Raw genomic sequence first — 23,287 nt, 5'->3', positions numbered from 1 at the left:
TAAGCCACGCGGTGGGGAAGCCAGCCAAAATGGTGCCATTTGGGGTTTCCCTTCCTTCCAGCATGGGGCTCAGAAACCCGCGCTGGGGGACCACGTGATGCCCGGTTGACATCAGTGCCCTCCAGCGCGGTTCTCAGCCAGATCCAGGCTGGGAGCATAAGTGCAGCCCAGCAACCTGCAATAAACAAGTCTGCTCACTGAGCTCAACCGTCTGGTTGTGTGTGTTATTGCAGGAGCAGTGTAGCTGCCGCTACATTGTAACTAATAAGTTTGTGGTATAGGATTCTTTGAAGGCTTATTTAAGAGGACAAATAGTAAACGGCTAAGGTTAAAAAAGAATATATGTCTGTAGTTAATTCTTTGGAAAAGGAAATACTAAAGATGGAAAAAGAATGGCAAAATCAAGGGATTGATGAACAAATAAAAATATTGGATTTAAAGAAATTGAAGCTTAATATAATGTAAACATGTCGAGTGGAGAGGGATATAAGATGAACCTGACAAAAATATTGTGAATTAGGAGATAGAGCACATAAAGTTTTAGCATGGAAATTGAAGACTGAACAAGTATCGAGAACAATAGTAGCAGTAAAAGAAGAATCAGGTCATTTTAATTATAAAGCACAAGTATTAATGATGTGTTTATGAAATTTTATAAGAAATTATACAAAGTGGAATCTTTGAAAGATGGGGATAAAATAGACAAATATCTGTCCAAAATTACTTTACCACAGTTAAGCATAGAAGAGAAGACAGAATTAACAAACCCATTTACGGTTACAGAATTATATGATATATTGATGTCTTTACCAAATAATAAGGTTCCAGGGGAGGATGGTTTCTCTCTTGAGTTTTATAAAGAATTTAAAGAGTTATATATTCCAATATGGTTGCTAGATCAAATGGAAGATCTTTGGGACTTACCTGAGTCATTTAACACTCCTTTATTGACAGTTATTCCAAATAAAAGGGAAGGACCTTTTGCTTCCATCTTCATATAGACCAATTTCACTATTGAATACTGATTGTAAAATTTTGTTCAAACTAATAGCTAATAGATTAGCTAAATGTTTACCTAAATTGATAATATGGACCAAACAGGTTTTATTAAAAATAGATCAGCGGATGATATTGTTAGATTTTTAAATTTAATAGATATGGCTCAGAAAAGAAAAATACCATCAGTGGCTTTAGCTTTAGATGCAGAAAAGATGTTTGATAGATTAGAGTGGGATTATTTATTTAAAGTATTGAAGGTTTTTTGAATTCCGACAAGGTTTATAAATTAAATAAAAGCATTATATAATTCACCAAAGGCTAAAGTGATTACAAATAGAAAAATATCAAAATCTTTTTTTGTGGAAAAGATCATCTAGACAAGGATGTCCATTATCTTTGAGGATAGAGGCTGCTTTCTTAAGACACCACCTCTTGTAGATGTCCTCGATGGAGTGAAGTCTGGTGCCCATTATGTCGCAGGCCAAATTAACAACCCTCTGGAGTTTTTCCTTGCCCTGAGAGTTGGCACTTCTGTACCAGACAGTGATGCAACCAGCCAGAATGCTCTCCAAGATACACCTGTAGAGGTTTTCGAGTCTTCAGCAACATATCAAATCTCTTCAAACACCTCACAAAGTGTAACCGTCGGCGAACATTCTTCAAGAGTGCATCAACCAGGACAGATCCTCAGAGATGTTGACTCCTCGGAATTTGAAGTTCTTGACCCTCTCCACAAGCCTTCATCATGAATGGAGTTCTGCTCATTGAGCCAAGCTTTAGTAAACTCAATATGCCATTTAACAATGAATCAGCCCTTTATACATCTAGGAAACCCAGGACAAGTGTCAGCAAGATGCAATGGTTCCAATAAAGAAATTGAAAGGAATCCTAAGTATCCAAGCCAAATCTCAGCAAGCCGATTCAATGAAGACTCAAAAGGGAGGAAAAAACTTTCTTCTGCAAAAATAAACCAGTATCTCTCATTTTCAGGTATCCAAATCAAAGCTGAAACCCATTCCCATTCCCTGCCTTACACCATGGCCCATACCCTCATCACCCCATTCCCTCTCACATACACAGTTAAACGATATTAAAATACTTATCCTTCTTTTAAAAGAATCACAGACAGCCAGCGCCATCACGGGCACCAGATTTCACTCCATCGAGGGCATCTGAAGAAAGCAGCCTCCTCCCTCAAGGACCCCCACCACTCAGGCCACGGTCTCTTCACTCTGCTTCCATCAGGAGAAAGGTACAGGAGCCTGCAACACCCAGTGGCACAAGGACAGCTTCTTCCCCTCCACCATCAGATTCCTGAACGGACAATGAACCTTAGACACTGCCTCAATGTTTTTCTCTCTTTTGCATTGATGTATTTATTTTTAAATACTGTGCTTACGGAAATGTAATTTCTAGCAATATTTGCACCTGTAATGCATAATACTGTTGCGCCAAACAACAAATTCATGACTCATGTACATGACAATAAATTCTTATTCCGGTTCTGACCTTTATCGTACCATGTCAGTTACACTGATACAACATTAATCCCAATGTTAAACATTTTCCTCACATTCCCTTCAGCTACTCACAGACTCTCCAACTCACCTAACCTCCAGGGCAATTGCCAGTGGTCAATAAACTCACCAATTCAAAGAGCTTTGGAAGTAAACTGAGCATCCTCAGGAAAGCCCACAGAGAACGTGGACAATCCTATGCAGACAGTGCCCTGGTTTAGCGTTGAATCTGGTGAGGCAGCAACTCTCCGAGATGTGTTGCTGTGTTTCAAATCCAACCATGTTCTCACCCTTCTTCATTCTACAATCCCACATCTGTCCCCTTCTGATTCTTCTGTCATAGAACCAAGGGACATTACAGCACAGAAACAGGCCCTTTGGCCCCTACAGTCTGTGCCAAACTATCATTCTGCCTAATAAAAACACAAAATGCAGGTCAAGCAATGTCCTTTATATAGCAAAGATGAAAATATATAACCGAGATTTCGGGCTTGAGCCCTTCATTGAGATATGGGCTCAAGCCCAAAATGTTGGCTATGTAATTTTGCTTTTGACCTGCTGAGTTTCTTCAGCTTTGTGTGTTATGGTGTTGGCAGATTTTCAGGTTTTACTTATTTTTATGCCGACTCCTATTGTCCTGCATCTCGTCCCTAACCCTCCAAATTCCTCCCATCCACGTACCTGTTCAAATTTTTCTTAAATGTGAAAATTGAGCCCACATTCACCACCTCAGCTGGCAGTTCGTTCCACACTCCCACCACTCTCTGGGTGAAGAAGTTCCCATGAATGTTCTTTTCCCCTTTCATCCTTAACCCATGTCCTCTTGTTAGTATCTCACCCTCTCTCATTTGAAAAAAGTAAAAACATGATGGTGGAGAAACTCAGCGGTTCAAAAAGTGTCCTTTATACAGCAAAGATAAAGATACATTACAACATTTCAGGCTTGAGCTCTTCAAGCAAGGTGTGGGCAAAATGTGGGCAGGCACCTGAACAAAATACCATTTTGTACAGGTACCTGCCAACATTATTTTATACCTTGATGAAGGGCTCAAGCTAGAAACTTTGGTTATGTATCTTTATCTTTAACCTGCTGAGTTTCACGAGCGTTGTGTTTTTTCCTTGTGTCTGCAGACTGTCATTTTACTCAGTGGAAAAAGCCTATCAACATTTACTCTGTCTAGACTCCTCATAATTTTGTATATGTCTATCAAATCTCCCCTCATTGTTCTGCGCTCCAGGGAATAAATTCCTAACTTGTTTAACCTTTTTCTCTGTAATTTAGTTCCACGCAACATACAAGTAAATCTTCTCTGCACTCTTTCTATCTTATTGATATCTTTCCTGTATGAAAGTGACCAAAACTGCACGTGATACTTCAAATTTGGCCTCACCAATGTCTCATACAACATGACCACAACATCTCCAAACTTAAATACTCCACCTGTGGTAGCCATTCAACTCGCTCTGGGACTCCCAAGTTCTGATATTCATCCCAACATTCTTCATTGATCAAACCTTTAATTGTGTTTCTTAATATCTTCACATACTGCTCAAAGCTTGATTAATGAACAGTTCATTTATTGCACATGGCTGAACTAGATGTTGTTCAAACTAATAACACTGGACAATGAAGATTTTGATTCCTGAATAATTTTGGATCTATTTTATGGATTTTGGGCTGCTGATCACGAAAATCTCCTTAAAATTTTTCTATCAAATACGATTTTTAGAAATGACCTATTTTTGTGATTTCCGGTCTTACTTTAAGTCTACTTCACACATACAAAACCGTGAAGTGCAACATTTCATTGAAAATTCATTTTCTGCGTTTGCACTTGGGCGTCTTCCCTGCTGATCTGGGTGCAGTCAGTGACGAACATGGTGAAAGGATGTGACCATGGAAAAGCTGTATCAGGGCAACTGGATTCCATCAATGCTGGCCGACTATTGTTAGACACTGACACGAGAGGCATCAGATGCTGAGTACAAATGAAAATCAGCAGCAAAATATCTTTAGGTCTGTTGAACTAACATCATTAGATTCAATAAAAGTTCATTTAATGTCTCTCCGTGACGCAGCACATCTGAAGTTATGTGTTCATCTTGAAGGTGTCTATCTTAATCCCCAATTTTTTTTTCGGGAAGCAAACCTTTTGAGAACCACTTACAGCACCTAATAGCCTGTATTCGCCTGGGATGGTCTGAACTTGGAAGATAAGCAAGATCAGGACTGGTCAGTACTTGGAGCCTGGGATGACCAGGTGCTGTGGGTTTCTGTGAGGAGCTCTGCAACTCCCTGTCTGCCTTACAGTGGACAAAAGTGTATGTTACATTCTAAATGTAGTATTACGTGGCAATAATGGAACCTTTACCTTTTAATCAATGGATCATTCGATCGTTCTTGGTGCCTGGACCATTGGAGTTTGACTATGGACGGGGAGTCAGCGCCGCTTTCAGGCACTTTCCGGATCTGCTGCGGGGCGGAACCAAAGTGTCGGGTTGGTGCGGGGCGGAACCAAAGTGTCGGGTTGGTGCGGACGGAACCAAAGTGTCGGGTTGGTGCGGAGCGGAACCAAAGTGTCCGGCCGCGGCGTGGCGGAACCAAGTGATGTGACGTCGCAGTGCCGGGTGCATGTGGAGGACGGACGGGAATCGCCGGTGGTGTGAAGATGGAGTCGGTGTGCGTTGAAAGTTAAGGGGGTGAGAGAGAATGGGAGGTATAATGGAGAGGGAGGGGGAGTTAACGTGTCGGGGTAAAGGAGAGGGTTAATGGCTGTGTGTTGGGAATGGTTTAATGGTGGGAGGTGGTTGTGAGTGTACAACCAAGCAATAGGAACATGTTGTACAGGATCCACTGAGAACTGTGGGCCTCATCTTGGTGGGTTGTGTTTGTGGGGCAAAGATATGCATGTGAGAATGAGGGAGAACATGAGATGTCTTGGGATTAGCGTTCTCAGGCAAGGAATTGAGATGTTGCCCTGCCTCCCCACTCAGGGTCTCCTCAACAGTGAAGACTGTAAGCCTTACAAGTCCAAATCCGTAAGTGATGTGCATGCAATTAACAGACTCTTGCTTCCCTCTTGGCAGTCCAGAATCTGGGATGAGTTCCCTTGCTCTTGAGGTGAAGGGGGAAAGAACAGCACAGAGTGGGTTGTCGATGAGGTGGATGCGTGGACACTACCACCATTCTTCACTGGGCCAGAGTTTACCAGGGGCCAATGGGAATATTGAATTTGTCAAGGAGGTTTTGAGAATATGTTTGAACTGTTTCCAAATTCATACAAGTTTGAGCTTTCTGGGGGATTGAATGCTAACAGGGCAGATACAGTAAATGGCAGGGGCCTTTGGAGTGTTGATGAAACGAGGGAGCCTGGGATTCAAGTTTGTAACTCTCTGAAAATGGTGACACAGTGATTAATATAGTGAAGAAGGCATGATAGAGACATTGAGTATAAGAATTGTGATGTCATGCTACAAAATGTTGTCCAGTCCATACAATTCTGGTCAACACTCAATAGAAAGAGTAGACAGGTTCACCTGAATGATTCTGGGAATAAAAGGGTTATCATCTGAGGAATGTTTGACAACTGTACTCATTGGAATTTAGGAGAAAGATGGGGGATCTCATTGAAGCATTTCAAATGCTTAAAGGCATACAAAACCGTGAGTAGATGTAGAAAGGTTATTTCCCATGGTGGAAGAGTCTAGAACAAGAGGGCACAACTTCAGGATTGAAGGGCTTCTGCCTAGAACAGAAGCATGGAGGAATTTGTTCAGTCAGAGGCAATTGTGGAGGCCAGGGCATTAGGGATATTTAAGGCAGAGATTGGTAGGTTCTTGATTAGCCTGTCCATCAAAAGTTATGGAAAGAAGGCCAGGAAGTGGGGAAATGGATCAGCTTATGATTAAATGGCTCGAGGACAATTAATGGAGTAAGTCACAGCCTACAGAGCTCCTGTGAATTATAGTAATAAAGTATTTAACAGCAATCCAGGTTGTGATCTACCATCCGTTTATAGTGGGCAACGCACTGAAGTAACGGGTGGATTTTGAAGTGTTGAAATTATTAATTGGCAGGGTAGACTCGATGGATTGATTAGCCTATTTATGCTTCTATGCCTTATGGAGTGGAGGGCTTTATTGAAAAGGGGAGATTGGATAGACTGGGTTTATTTTTACCATGTTCATTTAACCCCATTCATAACCATAGTAGGATGACACACCTTTCATCTGGTTGGACAGTGGAGTGATGAGGTTCTAACATGATCTTGTTGGTGATGCTCATCGATTTAGTGTCAGCCTCCTTTTGTCTTGCTCCAGCTGTTGCTAAGTTGTGTTATGATGTCTTCACGTAACAACGCCTCCGCTGGGGTCTCCAACAGCAAGGTGAAGTACTCCAAGCTTGCAGACAGTGATGATGGCTACATTGACCTGCAGGTTAGTGCTCAAGTCCAAGTTAAGTTTATTATCATGCAAATGACCAGGTACAACCCAACAAAACAACATTCTCTGGTCCTCAGTGTAAAAGATGCAGACACACAACCAAATGCAACGCATATATAGACAAACAATACAGGGCTAATATTCGTATAGACAAATAAATATTATTTGAATGGTTCGTGCGAGCAGTCATCGTTATTGAATGAAGATCTACCGGGTCCAATGCCTGAAGAGGGCGCACAAAATCTGTGAACCGGTGCGGACTCGAAAGGCCAACGTGGCCTGTTTCCGCTCCTTAAATGGTTATATGGTTATGGTCGTTCAGCATTCTCACTACCCGTGGGAAAAAGTTGTTCCCCAGCCTGGTGGTGCTGGCTCTGATACTCCTGTATCTCTTCACTGAAGGGAGTAGCTGAAAGATGCTATGTATGGTGTGGTGAGGGGGGAAAGAGGCCCTCAATGATTTTGCATGCTTTCTTCAGACAACGATCCTATTGAGATCAATGGGGCAGAGGGAGACTCTAGTGATTCTCTCTGCCCCTCTTATGGCCCTGTGGATTGACCTCCGATCCATTTCTCTGCAGCAACCATACCACAATGTGATGCAGCCAGCCAGGATACTCTGAATAGAGCTCTGGTAGCCTTGCCTGTTTCAGTCTTCTCAGGAAGTGCAGTTGCTGTTGCACTTTCCTGACAAGTGAGGAGATGTGTGTCCACAATAGGTCACTAATTAAGTGAGCTCCAAGGAATTTGGCGTCTCCACTCTCTCTGTGACAGAGCTGTTGATGTGCAATGGAGGTGGTCATTCCTGGTCCTCCTAAAGTCCACGTTGAAGCCCAGGTAGTGACGCTCCTGATATATCACGAGGTTCTCCACCTCTCTGTGAGCAAAACGTAGTCAGACACTTGAATAAAAATGGCCGAGCAGTGAGAAGAGGTTGTGACCAGATGTGGTTCTTTGTGTTGCAAAGATTAAGGTACGTGACCAATGTTTAATCCTTGAGCCCTTCATCAAGGTTGGAGCAAAATATAGACCGGCGCTCTGGTTTTTAGCTTACACACAGTTGTGTCTTGAACCTGCCGCTGTGTTTTTTTTAATTTAATTTTTTATTTTTCACACTATAAACCACATTGATCAAGATACATACATTTTCCTTTTCAAATATATACAGTGTCATTTTCTCCTCCCTCCTCCCCTCCCACCCTCCCTACCTCCCCTCCCACCCTCCCTACCTCCCCTCCCATTCATTTAAAGTTCAGAATCGAAGATGCATTAAACCCATCAAACAATGTCGTCACTCAATAAAAACAAACAAGAAATTCCACTGAGTCAATTCTTTTCACTCTCTTCTCCCTCCGTCATTTTAGGTGGTAGATGTCCCTGGTGGGTCCTCTCCACTATGTTTCATGTATGGCTCCCATACTTGTTCAAATATTGTAATATTATTTCTTAAATTATATGTTATTTTTTCTAATGGAATACATTTATTCATTTCTATGTACCATTGCTGTATTCTCAAGTTGTCTTCTAATTTCCAGGCTGACATAATACATTTTTTTGCTACAGCTAGGGCAAGCCTGCAGCTGTGTTCTTGAAGCCTATGGTGTAGAGTGAGGTATATGACTGGTTTCTGATGATGACCCACAGTTGATCCCCAATTTGGAGCTTCTCTGTCCCACTGGACTTGATGATTGTGTCTCACTGCTTATTGGAGAAAGTCTCCACAAAAACTGTGTGTGGACACTTCTTCGATTGTGACCTCTTCTCCCAAGCCCAGCTCGGTGTGGGCAAAGGCCATGTGGGTGTATCCCTTGTGTTGCTTGACCTGCTGCCCACCCCAGACACTGTCTAACAATAGTGTCCTTCCATACATTTCTAACATGGTCAGTCTTAATGATACAAAGCCATCTGATGATGGATGCTGAAACCCCCCCCCCCCCCGCCGCCAACTCCTGCCTTTGTTTATTTTATTGTTTCTTCATAACTTTGCTCAACATGCACATCAGATGATGGGTTGTGGAATCAGGTGGAAACATAGTTTTAGATTCAGATTTATTGACAGAATTCATAAATGACATCACATATAATCTTGAGATTCTTTTTCCTGCAGGCAAGGCAGAATTTCCACTAATTGGTAGTGCAAAAAAACTGCGCAATGTATACGCGTAAACAAATAAAGAAATGTAAACAGATAACGAATTTAATCAAACTGACTGCAATATAGAGGGAATATAAAAGTCAATAACGTAAACAAGGAAGAGTCGTTAAATGTCCCTGATTGAGTTTGCTGTTGAGCAATCTGATGATGGAGGGGAGCAGCTGTTCCTGAATCTGGTGGTCCAAGTCATGTGGCACCTACACCATTTTTCCCGATGGCAGCAGTGAGAACAGGGTGGTGAGGGTCTTTGGTGATTGCTGCAGCTCTCTGACTGCAGCGTTCTCTGTAGATGTTCTTGATGGTGGGGAGGGTTTTGCCTGTGATGTCATGAGCTGTGCCCACTAACTTTTGGAGGGCATTACTCTCAGGGGTATTGGTGTCCCTATACCAGACTCTGATGCAGCCAGTCAGCACACTTTCCACCACGCATCTGTAGAAATTTTCCAGGGTTTCTGGTATACCAAACCTCCACAAACACTTAAAGTATTAGAGGAGCTGACATCTTTTCTTCACAATGCCATTAGTATGTTGGGTCCAGGAAAGATCCTCCAAGATAGTGACTCCCAAGAACTTAGATTTGTTCACTGTCTGCACCTCTGATCCCCAATGATCACTGGATTATATTCCTCTGGCTTTCCCTCCCTGAAGTCAACAATCAGCTGCTTAGTTTTGGAGATATTGAGTACAAGGTTGGTGCACCATTCAGCTAAATTTTCAATCTCCCGTCTATATGCTGGTTTACCAACTTTCTTTATCGTGGTATTGTCAGCAAATTTGTAGATGGTGTTATTGTCATACTTAACCACACAGTCATGGGTGTAAAGTGAGTAGAGCACAGCCCTGTGGTTCTCCGATACTGATAGAAATTGTGAAGGAGATGTTCTTACCAATCCTCACTGATTGTGGTCTGGAGGTTAGGAAATCCACGATCCTGTGCGGAATCTATGCAGAAACAGGACCTTCGACCCAGCATCTTTGCTGACCAAATCGTTGACCTAAGCTTAGCCCATTTGCCTGCGTGTGGTCCATACCCACTGAACCTTTCCTGTCCAGCAAAAGTGCTGGAGAAACTCAGCAGCTCACGCAGCATCTATATAAAGTAATGGGTAACCAACGTATTAGCACCGGCATCACGAGGGGAATGGGGACTGTACCGGGTGACACCATAATGACTGTTTAAAAAAAAAAAATTTGTGCAGTGTTTCAGCAAAAATTTATTATTTTTTTATAAAAATATCCCTGCAGTTTGTTATAACAACAATAACATTTTTCGTAAGCCCAGCTTGCATGTATCAATATACCTACAAGGCTAAAACTCGATGCTGATATACTTTTTGAACCTTCTAACGCGCTCCGTTCAGAGCTGTCATTATTACCCAATGACAATAACGCTTCAAATTGCCTGATTTCGTCTGCACACGCTGTTGTTTTCGGGTATGATAGTGTAATTTAAAGGTGTAATTTTAATTTTTCTGGTTGGCATTCAGTGATTTAAGAGTAAAATTAGAATGAAAAACATTACTAAGGATTCTGTATGGTCTGGTACGGGAGGAGCTCCATGGTGGTGGGGAGGCAAGGCCATGAGTTTCTGCACTGGGTGTCACCAACCCTTGTGACACCACTACATATTAGATCTGATCCCTTTACTTCCTGTTGATCCTGCGTGACCTCCAGCACTTTTGTGTTTTGCACTATAGCTCCACTGTCTGCAGACTTTCTCATTCTATCCATTCGCCTGTTTAAATGTTCTGTATTTGTCATTGTACCCCTTCCTCTTGTAGTTCGAGGAGGAGGTTTTCTTGCCCTTGTTTCACCTGGTCCAGTGAGAATCAGCGTCTGGAGTCGATGTAGGGGACGTCCTCAGGATCCAGCCTATAAATCACAGTGTTGGCCTTTTTTGGAGAATTTGTCCGACTGAGTCAGGCTGTTGTCAAATTGGTTGGCTGAACATCTCACCAATCTTCAGATGTTTGTGAGGAAGCAGCTGCAAGATCAGCTCAGTTCAGTTGGGAGCTACTTTGCCATGTCCAGATATGTTGCCAGGGTATAGCAGATGTCCAGGTTATCTAACTCACGCACTTGTTAATTTCTTCTTTTCCTCCAGTTTAAGAAGCATGCGCCAAAAGTTCCATATAAGGCAATTACACTCGCTACTGTTCTGTTTCTGATTGGCTCGTTGCTGATCATCATTGGTGCTCTGCTGCTGACTGGATACATTGACAGTTCGGTAAGTTCTCCATTGGTCCAGATTTGACCCTTCAATGTCTTCAATAATATGCTGGAGGATCTCAGTCAGTGCAGGAAGTAAGTCAAGCTTACTGGCATCTGATTGCACAAGTACAACCCGACAAAATAGCATTCTCCAATCCTCAGTGCAAAACATGCAGACACACATACAGACAAATGATACATATGCAGGACCACTATTCATATGTACAAATAAATATTGTTTCGAGAATGAGCATCTCGGCTGGTCAGTGTGAGCAGCTCCTTTGGTCATTCAGCATCCCCACTGCCCGTGGGAAGAAGCTGTTCCTCAGCCTAGTGATCCTCCTGTCTCTCTTTCCTGACAGAAACAGCTGAAAGATGCTGTGTGTGGGGGAAAGGGGTCAAGTGGAGCTAGGTTAACATCTATTTGATGCTGTAAACCAACGCCAATAAGATTCAAGGAGTCCAGATTCAGCTACATCCTAAAAACAGAAGTGGAAGTTCATTTCCATTGGTCGGCAAGATTGAATCCTACCAATTCAAAAATCAATTTCTACCCTATCAGTCAACCACACAATCTCCCAAGAGAATTAGTATTGTCATGAACATCACAGAGCTTGTTGTTTTGCGGCAGCGTTCCAGTGCAAATGTTGCTATAAATTACATTTCAAAAAGAAATAAATGCTGTTGTGCAAGAAAATAAGAGAAGGTAAGCTAGTGTCTGTGGTTCATTGATTATTCAGGAATTTAATGGCAGAGGGGAAGAAGCTGTCATTGTGCTGATGGCAGCAGAGTGAAGAGTGCACGGCCTGGGAGGTGGGGTCCTTGAGGATAGAGGCTGCTTTCGTGCCTCTTGTAGATGTCTCTGATGGAGTGAAGTCTGGTGCCCAAGATGTCACAGGCCAAGTTAACAACTCACAAGTTTTTTTTTTCCCTTACCCTATGGATTGGCATTTCCATATCAGACAGTGATAGAACTGGTCAGAATGCTCTCCACGTTACACATGTAGAAATTTGCAAAGTTCAGATTTATTCTCGAGTACATGCATGACCTCACATATAGCCCTGCGATTTGGCAGAATTACCAATTGGTACAGGATAGTGCCAAAAAAAAACTCAAGCAGATCGGTACACGTTAACAAATTAAATGTCAACAAACTGTACAATGCAGAGATAAACAAAAAAAAAAATCAAAGTGCAAGAGCAAGAGTCCTTAAGTGATTGAGTTTGTTGTTAAGGAGTCTGATGGTGAGGAGATGGGAGCTGTTCCTGAACTTGGTGGTGTGAGTCTTGAGGCTCCTATACCTCCTTCCTGATGTCAGCAGCGAGAACAGAGTGTGTGCAAGGTGATGTGGATCCTTAATTGGTGCTGCTAGTGTTCACTGTAGATGTTCTTGATGGTGGGGAGGGTTTTGCTTGTGATGTTGTGGGCTGTGTCCACAACCTTTTGCAGGGTTTTCCGCTCAGGGCCATTTGGTGTTCCCGTACCAGACTGAAACCACAAGTCTTTGGCGGCATATGGACAAAGCAAGATGTCTTTTTAAAAATGAGCAAACTCTTCCCTTTTCTTTGTATTCCAGTACAGTGACACAACCTGGCCAGTGCTGATAATCGGAATCCTGGTTTTTATTCCTGGCTTTTACCACCTCCGTATTGCATACTACGCCTCCCAGGGATACCGAGGTTATTCCTATGATGACATCCCAGATTTTGATGACTGAAAGGAATTCTTCCCTTGGAGTGCTACTTCCAGTTTGAGTCAAGACCCAGCAATGATGGATTTAGCAAAAAGACCAATTCACAATGGCTGGAATTCACCGACTTGAATTTCAGCTATACTGATACAATTCTTTAAGTAGCAATCACTTTGCTCCTGTTGCTCATCAAATTTCAGATACTCTAATTCAAGTCTTTCCAAATGTTCTTCTTGGCAAAGTATGTCTCAGTCTCTTTAAAGCTTTGTCAAGTTATAAATACAATGGTCATGCACAGATGTGTTTCCAACATCTATCTGAACCAAACCCCACCAGTATTAGCCCAAGACTCCCATCCCTTCCCAAATAGTGAATGCTGGAACGACCCAAAGACAGAGAGACAATACTCATCTCTGAAAAAAGGCATGTTAACAGATCCATACTTTTATTAAATTGTTTTTACTGGGGAGGGAGAGTACTTTGAAGAAAGTGCCTTGGACTGCTTTGTCCCTTTTAATTAATTCTTTAATATTGTTAGCCCGGAAAACACTTTTTTTTTTGTTAAATTTTAATGCATATTCGCTGAGTTTCTTTTAATTCTATTACCATCACTGACATTTTTTTTGCGGTGAATTTTAATGTTTTGTGCACTTGATATAAGGAAATGTCTGCCCTGGATGAGTTAATATCACAGTTTGAAGATTGTGGGGTGAAATCTTGTTTGCACAAAGGTCTTGACTAAGACTTGTGCTGAAATATTATTTCAACAGGGACATCTTTTGGGTGATTAGATATTAATGGTATTGTCTGTTGGGTGGATGAGAGATCCAAATGTAGCATTCATCGGCAGAGAGGTGAGTTGCTTCCTGGTCAATGTTTATCCCTCATTCAAAATCACTGAAACAGTTCTCACTTTGTTGGAGTGTGTGTTGTGCAGATTGGGTGCTAGCTTTCCTACATGTCATCCGTGACTAGACTCTGAATGCTTATGGTTGGCTGTGGCATCCTAAGGTGAAGAGCATCATGGTAGAAACAACCTTCTCGCCAATTTGAGTTGTAAATGGAGAAGATAAGCTAGATAGCACGTGAGCAAATGAGAAACATTTCCTGCAGGTTTCCTGAATTAGGCTGATGGTTTACTGGGACATTTCAAATGGAGAAAGGGCATATGTACAGAAATTGGAGGTGCAGCTTGAAAATGAATTGAAATGTTTTAATTCAGTTCATTTAATTTGAATTAATTCTGATGAAATCATTTTGTCCATGAAACTGAGATTGACATTACTGTATCTCTAAATTTTAAAAAAGTTGACCCAATTAAAGAGACATTTTCTATACTTGGAGAAAACAGTCTCTTGTGACATGGTAATGCAACCCTGCAGGCTTCATTTGTGGTTCCACCTGGGGCTGGTTTTACACGCGGAATCATGTGCTCTGGGTGCCTTTGTTTTAGGTTTGTGTCGTGCTCCTGCTGAGTCACGGTGCTTACACGGTACCAGATTTACACTTGTGACTGTTGAACCCCCTGGATGTCAGGGAGTGCAACAGAATGAACTGGTGATGCAGGTCAGTCTGTATTCAACCTGCTGTATTTTGGCACCTCAATTGGCAGATCCAGTGTCAGTGCCACTGGCAGAAAGGATCCCAAGTACTTCCCATCATGTTCACTTTGTCTGCTCATTCTCTTTTTTTGTTCAATTAGGTTTTAGAGCCATTGAGTTTACAATCAAGCACCGTTTATTCTATCCTCATTTTATTCCTCCATATTCCCATCAATTTACAATAGCCAGTTAACCCACCAACTAGGTAAAAACATAAAATACTGGAATCGCTCAGCAGGTTGGGCAAAAGCTGAGGAAAGAGAAACGGATAATGTTTCAGTTCCAGGTCATAAGAACATAAGAAATAGGGGTCTGTCAAGCCTGCTCTGCCATTCAATGGCTGCTCTGATAATCCGCTCTCCACCTACCTGCCTTTTCCCCATATCCCTTCATTCCATTACTATGTAAAAATCTATCTAACCTTGTCTTTAATATATTTCCTGAGGTCGCCTCCACAGCTTCAATGGGCAGCAAATTCCACAGATTCACCACCCTCTGGAAAAAGCAGTTCTGCCTCCCCTCTGTCCTAAATCTACCCTTCATCAGAACACGCCAACTCCATAAAGATAGCATCCAGGATCAGGATTAAAGCCAGGTGACAAGGTTCCCTCTCATCACATATTGCGCCAGTAATGTGGGCTGACACCCGAGGCTCCTGAACTAGCCGTCATATTCCAAATGAATGATGATCCTTGTGAGTATTAATGCACAGTGCAGTATTTCTAAAGACCTAGAACTTGAGTCTGACCAGAGAACTTGATGTGAATTATGTTGCTGTCTTTGGGCAATGCATATTTTGGTGTATGTATGGACCAAATGTATAAGAAATAAAAGGTTTGCTGTTTAATTTTTTTTTCTGCGTCAATTTTATTTCCCTTCCATTATCTAGGTGGAGGAGAGGTAGTCACCAGACCCAGGAGTTGATTGGTGTGTGTGACTGGATGTTGAGTACAGACTCGCTAAGGGGCAAGAGGCTGGGATCAGACAATTTTTCTTGGAGCAAATGTGAGGATTCTTACTGACACTGTCTGTGGCCGAATGGGAGCTGCAAGACTCCACTGCATCTTATTATTACTTTTAAAATGAGCAAAGATCAGCAGCATTTGGAAACCTTAGTTTACTGGGCGTGGATAATTATTGCAGACCTGCAATACATCTGCATTTTTTATTAATTTAGACATGCAGCACAGTAACAGGCCCTTTCAGCCCATGATCCCGTGCCACCCAAATGACCTACACCCCCCTGAACATTTTGGAGGGTGGAAGGAAACCAGAGCCCCTGGAGGAAACCCACGCAGACGCGGGGAGAATGTACAACCCCTTACCGTCAGCGGCGGATTTGAACCCTGTCACTGGCAGAGTAACAGTGTTCCGCTAACAGTGCCACCTTTCTGAGCTCATTCATGCATTAGGTTTTTTCTCAAGAAATTAAATAGGTGGGAACCTCCTAGAAATCCTTAATGTAACAAAAGAGATTTCAGCGGTGGAGGGGGGGGCACTGAAATTGAGGTGTGTGATAAGGTGGTCACCAATAAATCCAATAGGAATTTGGGAGAAACTTCTGTAATTCAAATCTACAAAGAGTGTCTGAGGTTACCAAGTTAAATCCGATAAGGGAAAACCAGATAAATTTAAAAAGGAGGAAATAATAGTATGTGTTCACTGAAAAGAGTTGTGATCTGTGAACTCCAGCAGGGGCCTGTTGGGCTGAATGGTCTCTTCCTCCTGCTGTAAGAATTTTGAATGCATAACAGCTCTCTGTGTGGTGTGGTTTGTTATGCAGCTATATTTCTGCAGCAAAAACATTCCACAAGTGCTGGTGAGATGGAGGGCAAGGACACTCTTTAATTGCTGGCAAGGTTAATGGAAGAACATTTGACTGCAGGGTCATTCATGCAGTCTGGTTTGTTTCTGCCTTAATCTGAATAGTTGACGTACAAAACAACAAGCTTCCGGTGTCAATAATAGCAATACCCTCTTTACTGCTACCATCAGGGAAAAGGTACAGGAGCCTGAAGACGAGCACTCAGCGGCACAAGGGGGGGTCAGCTTCTTCTCCACTGCCGTCAGATTTCTGAATGATCAATGAACCACATAGACACTGCCTTACTTGGATTTTTCTTGCACTATTTTTATTTATTTTGTAAAATGGTTATATAATGGTTTGCATGTGATGCTTCCTCAAAACAATGGATTTCGTAACATGTTCATGACAGAAATTCTGATTCTGCCATCAATCAATCTACCAGTGCCACATTTTTTGAGGAACCTCAAACCACTTTGTCTTGGATGACTAACCAAAGTATGCACTCTAAAAGCTGACACGATTTTAAAGAAGTTCCGACAAGCCAACAGAATGGGGGATGAAACCAAAGTGATACTGAACTATCTTTCAGGTAACAGGCATCTCTCCTGTGAATGGTAACACTATGGTCAGTGCACTGAATTGGAGAAACTATTTTAGTGCATGGGCTCTTTGCTTGTTGCAAAACCAACCAGGTTGTAAATAAAGTTTATCCAGTCAAAATTGCCACTGGACATCAAAATCTGACACCAGCAAAATCCACTGTCTGACCTGTTGACTTTCTCCAGCATTGTGGTTTTACTTCAGTCACTGTGTCTGCAGACTTTTGTGTTTTACCCCAGCAAAATCTGGACAGAACCCGGGAAAATTACAGCCCTGGCATTCTTTTTGCTCCATCTTTCCAAAAGCTTGTAGTGATAGATTTGGTGATATGATTGAGCTGGAAAGGGGTGCATTTTTTTTTAATGGGTAACTGGGACAGGTGAGCTTGAATTCGAAGGAGATTGTTGGCTGCAACTTCTTGGGAATATGAGGGTGGACCTTTTTGGGGTTTATAATATCACGAGGGGCATGTATTGAAAATGGCAGCCCCGCCTCTGGTGCAGATTTGCAAGGAGCAGAGGCACAGCACTCCCACAGGTTCCAACCACTCGCTGACTGCCATCAGCTCTGTACTTTAAAAGGCCCCTAAATTGAGCTGACGGTAGTTTTATTTTAAAAATCTGTGACCGCAGGGTCCACAGCCAAAATGGTCGTGTCTATGATTGGCAGCAGCCATGAGGGGATGTAGACTCCAGGGGAGCAGAAGACTGGCACAGGGCACCAGGAAGCAGGGAGAAGTATCCCTTTTTAAGAAGGAGAAGCAGCAGAGATGACCCATGGGGCGGTGACCACGGTGGCAGAACTGAGGGGATCTGAGGCTTAAGAACACATAGGCAACTTGAGGTGAGGAACCCACGCAGGCTGTGGCTGCCAGTGTCTGGCTGAAGGGTATCGGAACCAGGATGTGAGAGGGTGCGGAGGACACGGAAGGTTTCCTGATCATGTTGGAGGTTGGGATCTGGAGCTCGGGTTGCTGATGCCTTGTACTGGACTCTCTGTGGCTGCGGGAGCACTGGAGGCAAATCTACAGAAGGTGGGTCTCTCTTGCTTCTCTCTCTGATTGTAAGAGGTTGCTTCAGACATTTTCTACCAATGGCAAATCTGTCTGCCTTCTGGTAGACAAAAACAAATTTTGCGTTTGTTTTTCTTACATGACAATAAAGGAATCTTCTTTTTGATCTTGTTCTTGTAAATTTGGTAAATTGTCATTGGGAGTCCAAGGCTAGAGGCTTAGATTAAAGGTGAGAGGGGAAAGATTTTAAAGGAAGCTAAGAGGCAGGGTTTTTTTAAAACTTGGGTGTCGGGTACAAGCTGCCAGAGGGAGCAGTATAGGTGACAATAGTTGCAATGTTTTAAAGCCATTTAGACGTGTACATGGATAGAAAAGATTTAGAGGAATATGGATCAAATCATTTAAGGTTAATGCAGATCTGTTACAGCGTCAGTGACCCAAGTTCAAATCCGGTGCTGTCCATAAGGATTTTATACTTTCCTCCTGTGTCTACATAGGTTTCCTCCCTTCTCCAAAACGGGAATTGTAGGTTAATCAATAGACAATAGACAATAGGAGCTGGAGTAGGCCATTTGGCCCGTTGGGCCAGCACCGCCATTTTAGATCATGGCTGATCATTACCATCAGTACCCCTTTCCAGCCTTATCCCCATAACCCTTAACTCCGTTACCCACAAGAGTCTTATCTAACTCTCTTTTGAACATAGTCAGCGAATCCGCCTCTACCACCCTCTGTGGCAGAGCATTCCACAGATTCACACTTCTCTGGGTAAAAAAAATGCTTTCTCATCTCCGTCCTAAAGGGCCTACCCTGTATTCTTAAACTATGCCCTCTAGTCCTCGTCTCCCCCATCATTGGGAACAAGTAATCCGACTTCACCTTGTCTATCCCCCCTGATGATTTTGTATACCTCAATCATGTCCCCCCTCATCCTTCTAAACTCCAATGGATACAAGTCCAGTTTTTCTAGCCTTGCTGCATATTGGGCGGCACGGGTTCATGGGCCAGAAGGGCCTGCTACCATTCTGTACATCCAATGCTTTTTTTTTAAAAATGGGACTAGCTTGGATCACGAACTTGGTCAGCATTGGGCTGAAGGGCTAGTTTCTCTGCTATAAAACTATGCTGATCACCTTAGAATGGGGAAATGTTGCTCGGCGGGAAATTGTAAGGGAAGGCTCTCACCGAAATGTAAACCAGACTTTCTGCTGATGGTGACTTGCCTGGTTCAATGCTTGCATTATTTTTTTCAACATTACTGCCTACTATTAGCAGCCAGCATCTTTTCATGATGCTCGTAGATGTGTTTTCTGTGCCAAAACAAGAGGCCAGCTTCAAGTTCTGGGAGTCTGCAGGTACGATTATGGTAAATGCACAAAAATGCTACAGAAACTCAGCAGGTACCGGAGACTTCATTTGTGGTAAATAAACCAGATTTTCGGAGCCAAAAACTGTGAGATGAGATCTACTTTTTACTTAAATTATGTTTTTGGAATACTTTCTGCAGAAAACTAAGAAGATTGGGTCATATATCTTTGGTCCTGATTCAGGCAGAATGCATCCCATAAGACACCAGCAGCACTCCCTCTTATCAGCTCTGCTCACATGTGTCTGTGCACTATGTCACTCAACATGGTAGAGTTTGTCTCCATCCCTGCTCAACCCACTCGCACAGGAGGACTCTGGTCAAGAATAGAGCCCTGCTTGACTTTCCTCCCTCTCTCCTTGGTCCTTGGCCAGTTAATCTCAAGCTCTCGTGCAACTCATTGGTAGTTTTCCTGGAACTCAGATAAATATCAGTGAGGCTTCAAACCAAAGTTGTTTGAGTTTAGGTTTCAGTTCAATATATGCTGCGTACAGTTTATTTTTTGAACTACCGATAAGTGGTAATTCTGTCTGACCCGCAGGAAAAAAAGGAATCTAAGGATTGTATGAGATGTTATGTATGTACTCTGACAATAAATCTGAAATCTAACACTGAAGTTCAGCACGTGACGCCACGTCCATAGGAAGTAAAGGTATATAACCAACATTTTGGGCCTGAGTCCAGGTATGAGCATAAAACAGGAATGTGCCTGAGTAAAAAGGTGGCAAAGAGGAGAGGAGAGGAGGGAGGAAGGTTAGGAGCACAGACAACAGGTAAGAGGTTATAGGAGGGAGGGTAGAAGAGAAAAATGCTGATGAGTGATAGGGGTAGGGGTAGCCTAGAGAGGATGAGGCTCGGATTTCCAATAGATTTCTACAAAACATTTAAAGACTTATTAATTCCGCCCCTCCTGGATGTAATCAACCAGATTGATGAAACACAAAGCTTACCAGACTCATGTAAAACAGCAATAATTACAGTAATACTAAAACAAGGGAAAGATCCACTCTCACCAGCGTCATATAGACCAATATCTTTACTAAACACAGATTATAAGATAATAGCTAAACTATTAGCAAACAGATTAGCAGAGCAGGTACCGAAAATGGTAAATTTAGACCAAACTGGATTTATCAAAAAAAGACACACAACAGACAATATTTGTAAATTTATTAACTTAATTCATGCAGTAGAAGGAAATAAAGCACCTGCAGTAGCAGTTGCTTTAGATGCAGAGAAGGCCTTCGACAGAGTAGAATGGAATTATTTGTTCAAAGTATTGCAAAAATTCAGTTTACTGGAGAAGTATATTAATTGGATTAAAGCATTATATAAGGGACCATTAGCGAAAGTGACAGTAAATGGACATGTATCAAAGCAATTTAACTTAAGCAGGTCAACGCGGCAGGGATGCCCACTATCACCTTTATTGTTTGCGTTAGCTATAGAACCACTAGCAGAATTGATAAGAATAGATAATAAAATAAAAGGAATAAAAATAAAAGACAAGGAATATAAAATCAGTCTATTTGCGGATGATGTTATAGTGTACTTAACAGAACCAGAACTATCAATAAAAGAATTATATAAGAAATTGAAGGAATATGGAGAAGTGTCGGGTTACAAGATAAACGTAAATAAAAGTGAAGCAATGCCTATGAATAATGCGGATTTCTCAAAATTTAAGAAGGAATCTCCATTTAGATGGCAAATGCAGGCAATAAGATACTTAGATGTACAAATAAACAAAAATCTCGGCCAATTATATAAACTCAATTATTATCCACTAATGAAAAAATTACAGGACGATTTAGAGCATTGGAAAGATTTACCACTAACACTAATAGGAAGGATAAACTGTATTAAAATGAACATTTTTCCAAGGATATTATACTTATTTCAGGCATTGCCAATACAACTGACAGAAAAATTCTTCAAAGAGTTAAAGAAAATAATAAGGAAATTTTTATGGAGAGGGGGGAAACTGGGGATAGCACTAGATAAATTAACAGAATGGTATAAACAAGGAGGCTTACAATTGCCAAACTTTAAAAATTATTATAGAGCTGCACAATTAAGATACCTATCAGATTTTTATCAAACAAGGGAAAAACCAGACTGGACGAGATTAGAATTAGATAAAATAGGGGAAAAGATACCTGAACACATATTACATAAATGGGATGAAAAATTGGTACAACATAGAACTTCTCCAGTATTACATCATCTCCTCAATATTTGGAAGAAGATTCATGTAGAAAGAAATAAAACAAATTATCAATTACCAAAACTAATATTGACGCAAAATAAGTTACTCCCTTTTACAATAGATAACCTTTCCTTTAGAGACTGGGAAAAAAAAGGGATTAAAAGAATAGAAAATTGTTTTTCAGGAAGTTGATTCTTATCCTTTGAACAAATGAGAGATAAGTACAATATAACTGGAGATACAGTGCTGGCATATTACCAATTGAGATCCTACTTGAAGGATAAATTAGGAAGCAGTTTGAGTTTGCCAGAGGGAAGTAACCTTGAATATGTGATTACAGATACAATGTTAATCAAAAAGATTTATAACAAATATGTATATTAAACTGCAAGAAAAGGAGAATGAGGAAACAAATGGTAAAACTAAACAAAAATGGGAACAAGATTTAAATATAAAGATAAAAAAGCAAACATTCGAAAAATTATGTTCTGGAATGATGAGAAATACAATAAATACGAGGCTACGTATGATACAATATAACTGGTTACACAGACTATACATTACACCTCAAAAGTTAAATAAATGGGACCCAACAGTATCTGATAGATGTTTTCGATGTAAAAAAAGAAATGGGAACAACAATTCATGCAATCTGGACATGTGAGAAAGTAGAAAAATTTTGGGAAGATCTCAATCAGATATTAAATAAAATAACAGAAAACAATATACCAAAGAATCCAGAGATCTTTCTCCTAAGTAACATAAAAAACAAAGAATTTGGAATTGATTTGGAGGATGCACAAAAAAGATTTGTTAAGATAGCTCTAGCCGTAGCAAAAAAATGTATTATGTCAACCTGGAAATTGGAAGATAATCTGAAAATACAACAGTGGTATATAGAAATGAATAAATGTATTCCATTAGAAAAAATTACATATAGTTTAAGAAATAATATTGAAATATTCGAACAAATATGGGAGCCTTACATTAAATACAATAGCGAAAACCTACCGGGGACAATCATTACCTAAGTTGATGGAAGGAGAAGGAAAGAAAAGAATGGACTCAGTAGAATTTCTGGTGTATTTTTGTTGAATGACAACATTGTCTGACTGGTTTAATGTAACCTAGATTGTATACCTAAAATGGATGGGGGGGGTGGTGGGGGGGTGGCTTGTGAGGAGGGAGGGGGGGGAGAAAAAGTCACTGTATATGTGTGAAAAAGAAAAAGTGTGTATCATGGCTAATGTGATTTATGGTGTGAAAAATAAAAAATTTAAAAAAAAAGAGGATGGGGCTCTGGAGGAACAGGCAGCACGGTTAACATTGGGCTGCATGGTTAACATAGCGTTTGGTACAATGCTATTGTAGTGCCAGCAATTGGGACCAGGCTTTGAATCCTGAGCTGTCTGTAAGGAGTTTGTACATTCTCCCCATGTCTATGTGGGTTTCCTCTGGAGGCTCCGGTTTCTTCCCACAGTTTCAAATGGTTGGGGGGGGGGGGGTGGGGGGTTGTAGGTGAATTAGGTGTAATTGGGCAGCATGGGCTCATGGCCGGAAGGGCCTGTCACTGAGCTGTATGTCTTAAAAAAAAGAAAGGAGACTGGAATAGGGAAAGAGAAAGACTCTGGGGAGGGGTTTAATGGAAAACTGGAGAAGTCACTGGGTATCTCATT

General features: G+C 41.5%; 1 protein-coding gene across 3 annotated transcripts; it reads left to right on the top strand.

Moving 5' to 3' along the window:
* The first annotated feature begins 5,108 nt into the window (after window positions 1-5,108).
* Window positions 5,109-15,464, top strand: tmem230a (transmembrane protein 230a). Of its 3 annotated transcripts, none has more exons than XM_069918026.1 (4): window positions 5,109-5,216; window positions 6,837-6,953; window positions 11,219-11,341; window positions 12,903-15,464. In XM_069918026.1, the coding sequence occupies exons 2-4, from the start codon at window positions 6,855-6,857 to the stop codon at window positions 13,041-13,043; spliced, it is 363 nt and encodes a 120-aa protein (XP_069774127.1). In that variant the 5' UTR covers window positions 5,109-5,216; window positions 6,837-6,854; the 3' UTR covers window positions 13,044-15,464. The 3 variants fall into 3 exon arrangements, with proteins under 3 accessions (XP_069774127.1, XP_069774126.1, XP_069774125.1); XM_069918025.1 differs by having other exon boundaries at window positions 5,130-5,196; XM_069918024.1 differs by lacking the exon at window positions 5,109-5,216 and adding an exon at window positions 5,484-5,555.
* Window positions 15,465-23,287: the final 7,823 nt, after the last annotated feature.

The sequence above is a fragment of the Narcine bancroftii genome, chromosome 2 (genome assembly GCF_036971445.1).
Source record: "Narcine bancroftii isolate sNarBan1 chromosome 2, sNarBan1.hap1, whole genome shotgun sequence".
NCBI classification, from domain to species: Eukaryota; Metazoa; Chordata; class Chondrichthyes; order Torpediniformes; family Narcinidae; genus Narcine; species Narcine bancroftii.
The sequence above is the reverse complement of the archived record's forward strand: the minus strand, read 5'-3'. Positions and strand labels throughout refer to the sequence as shown.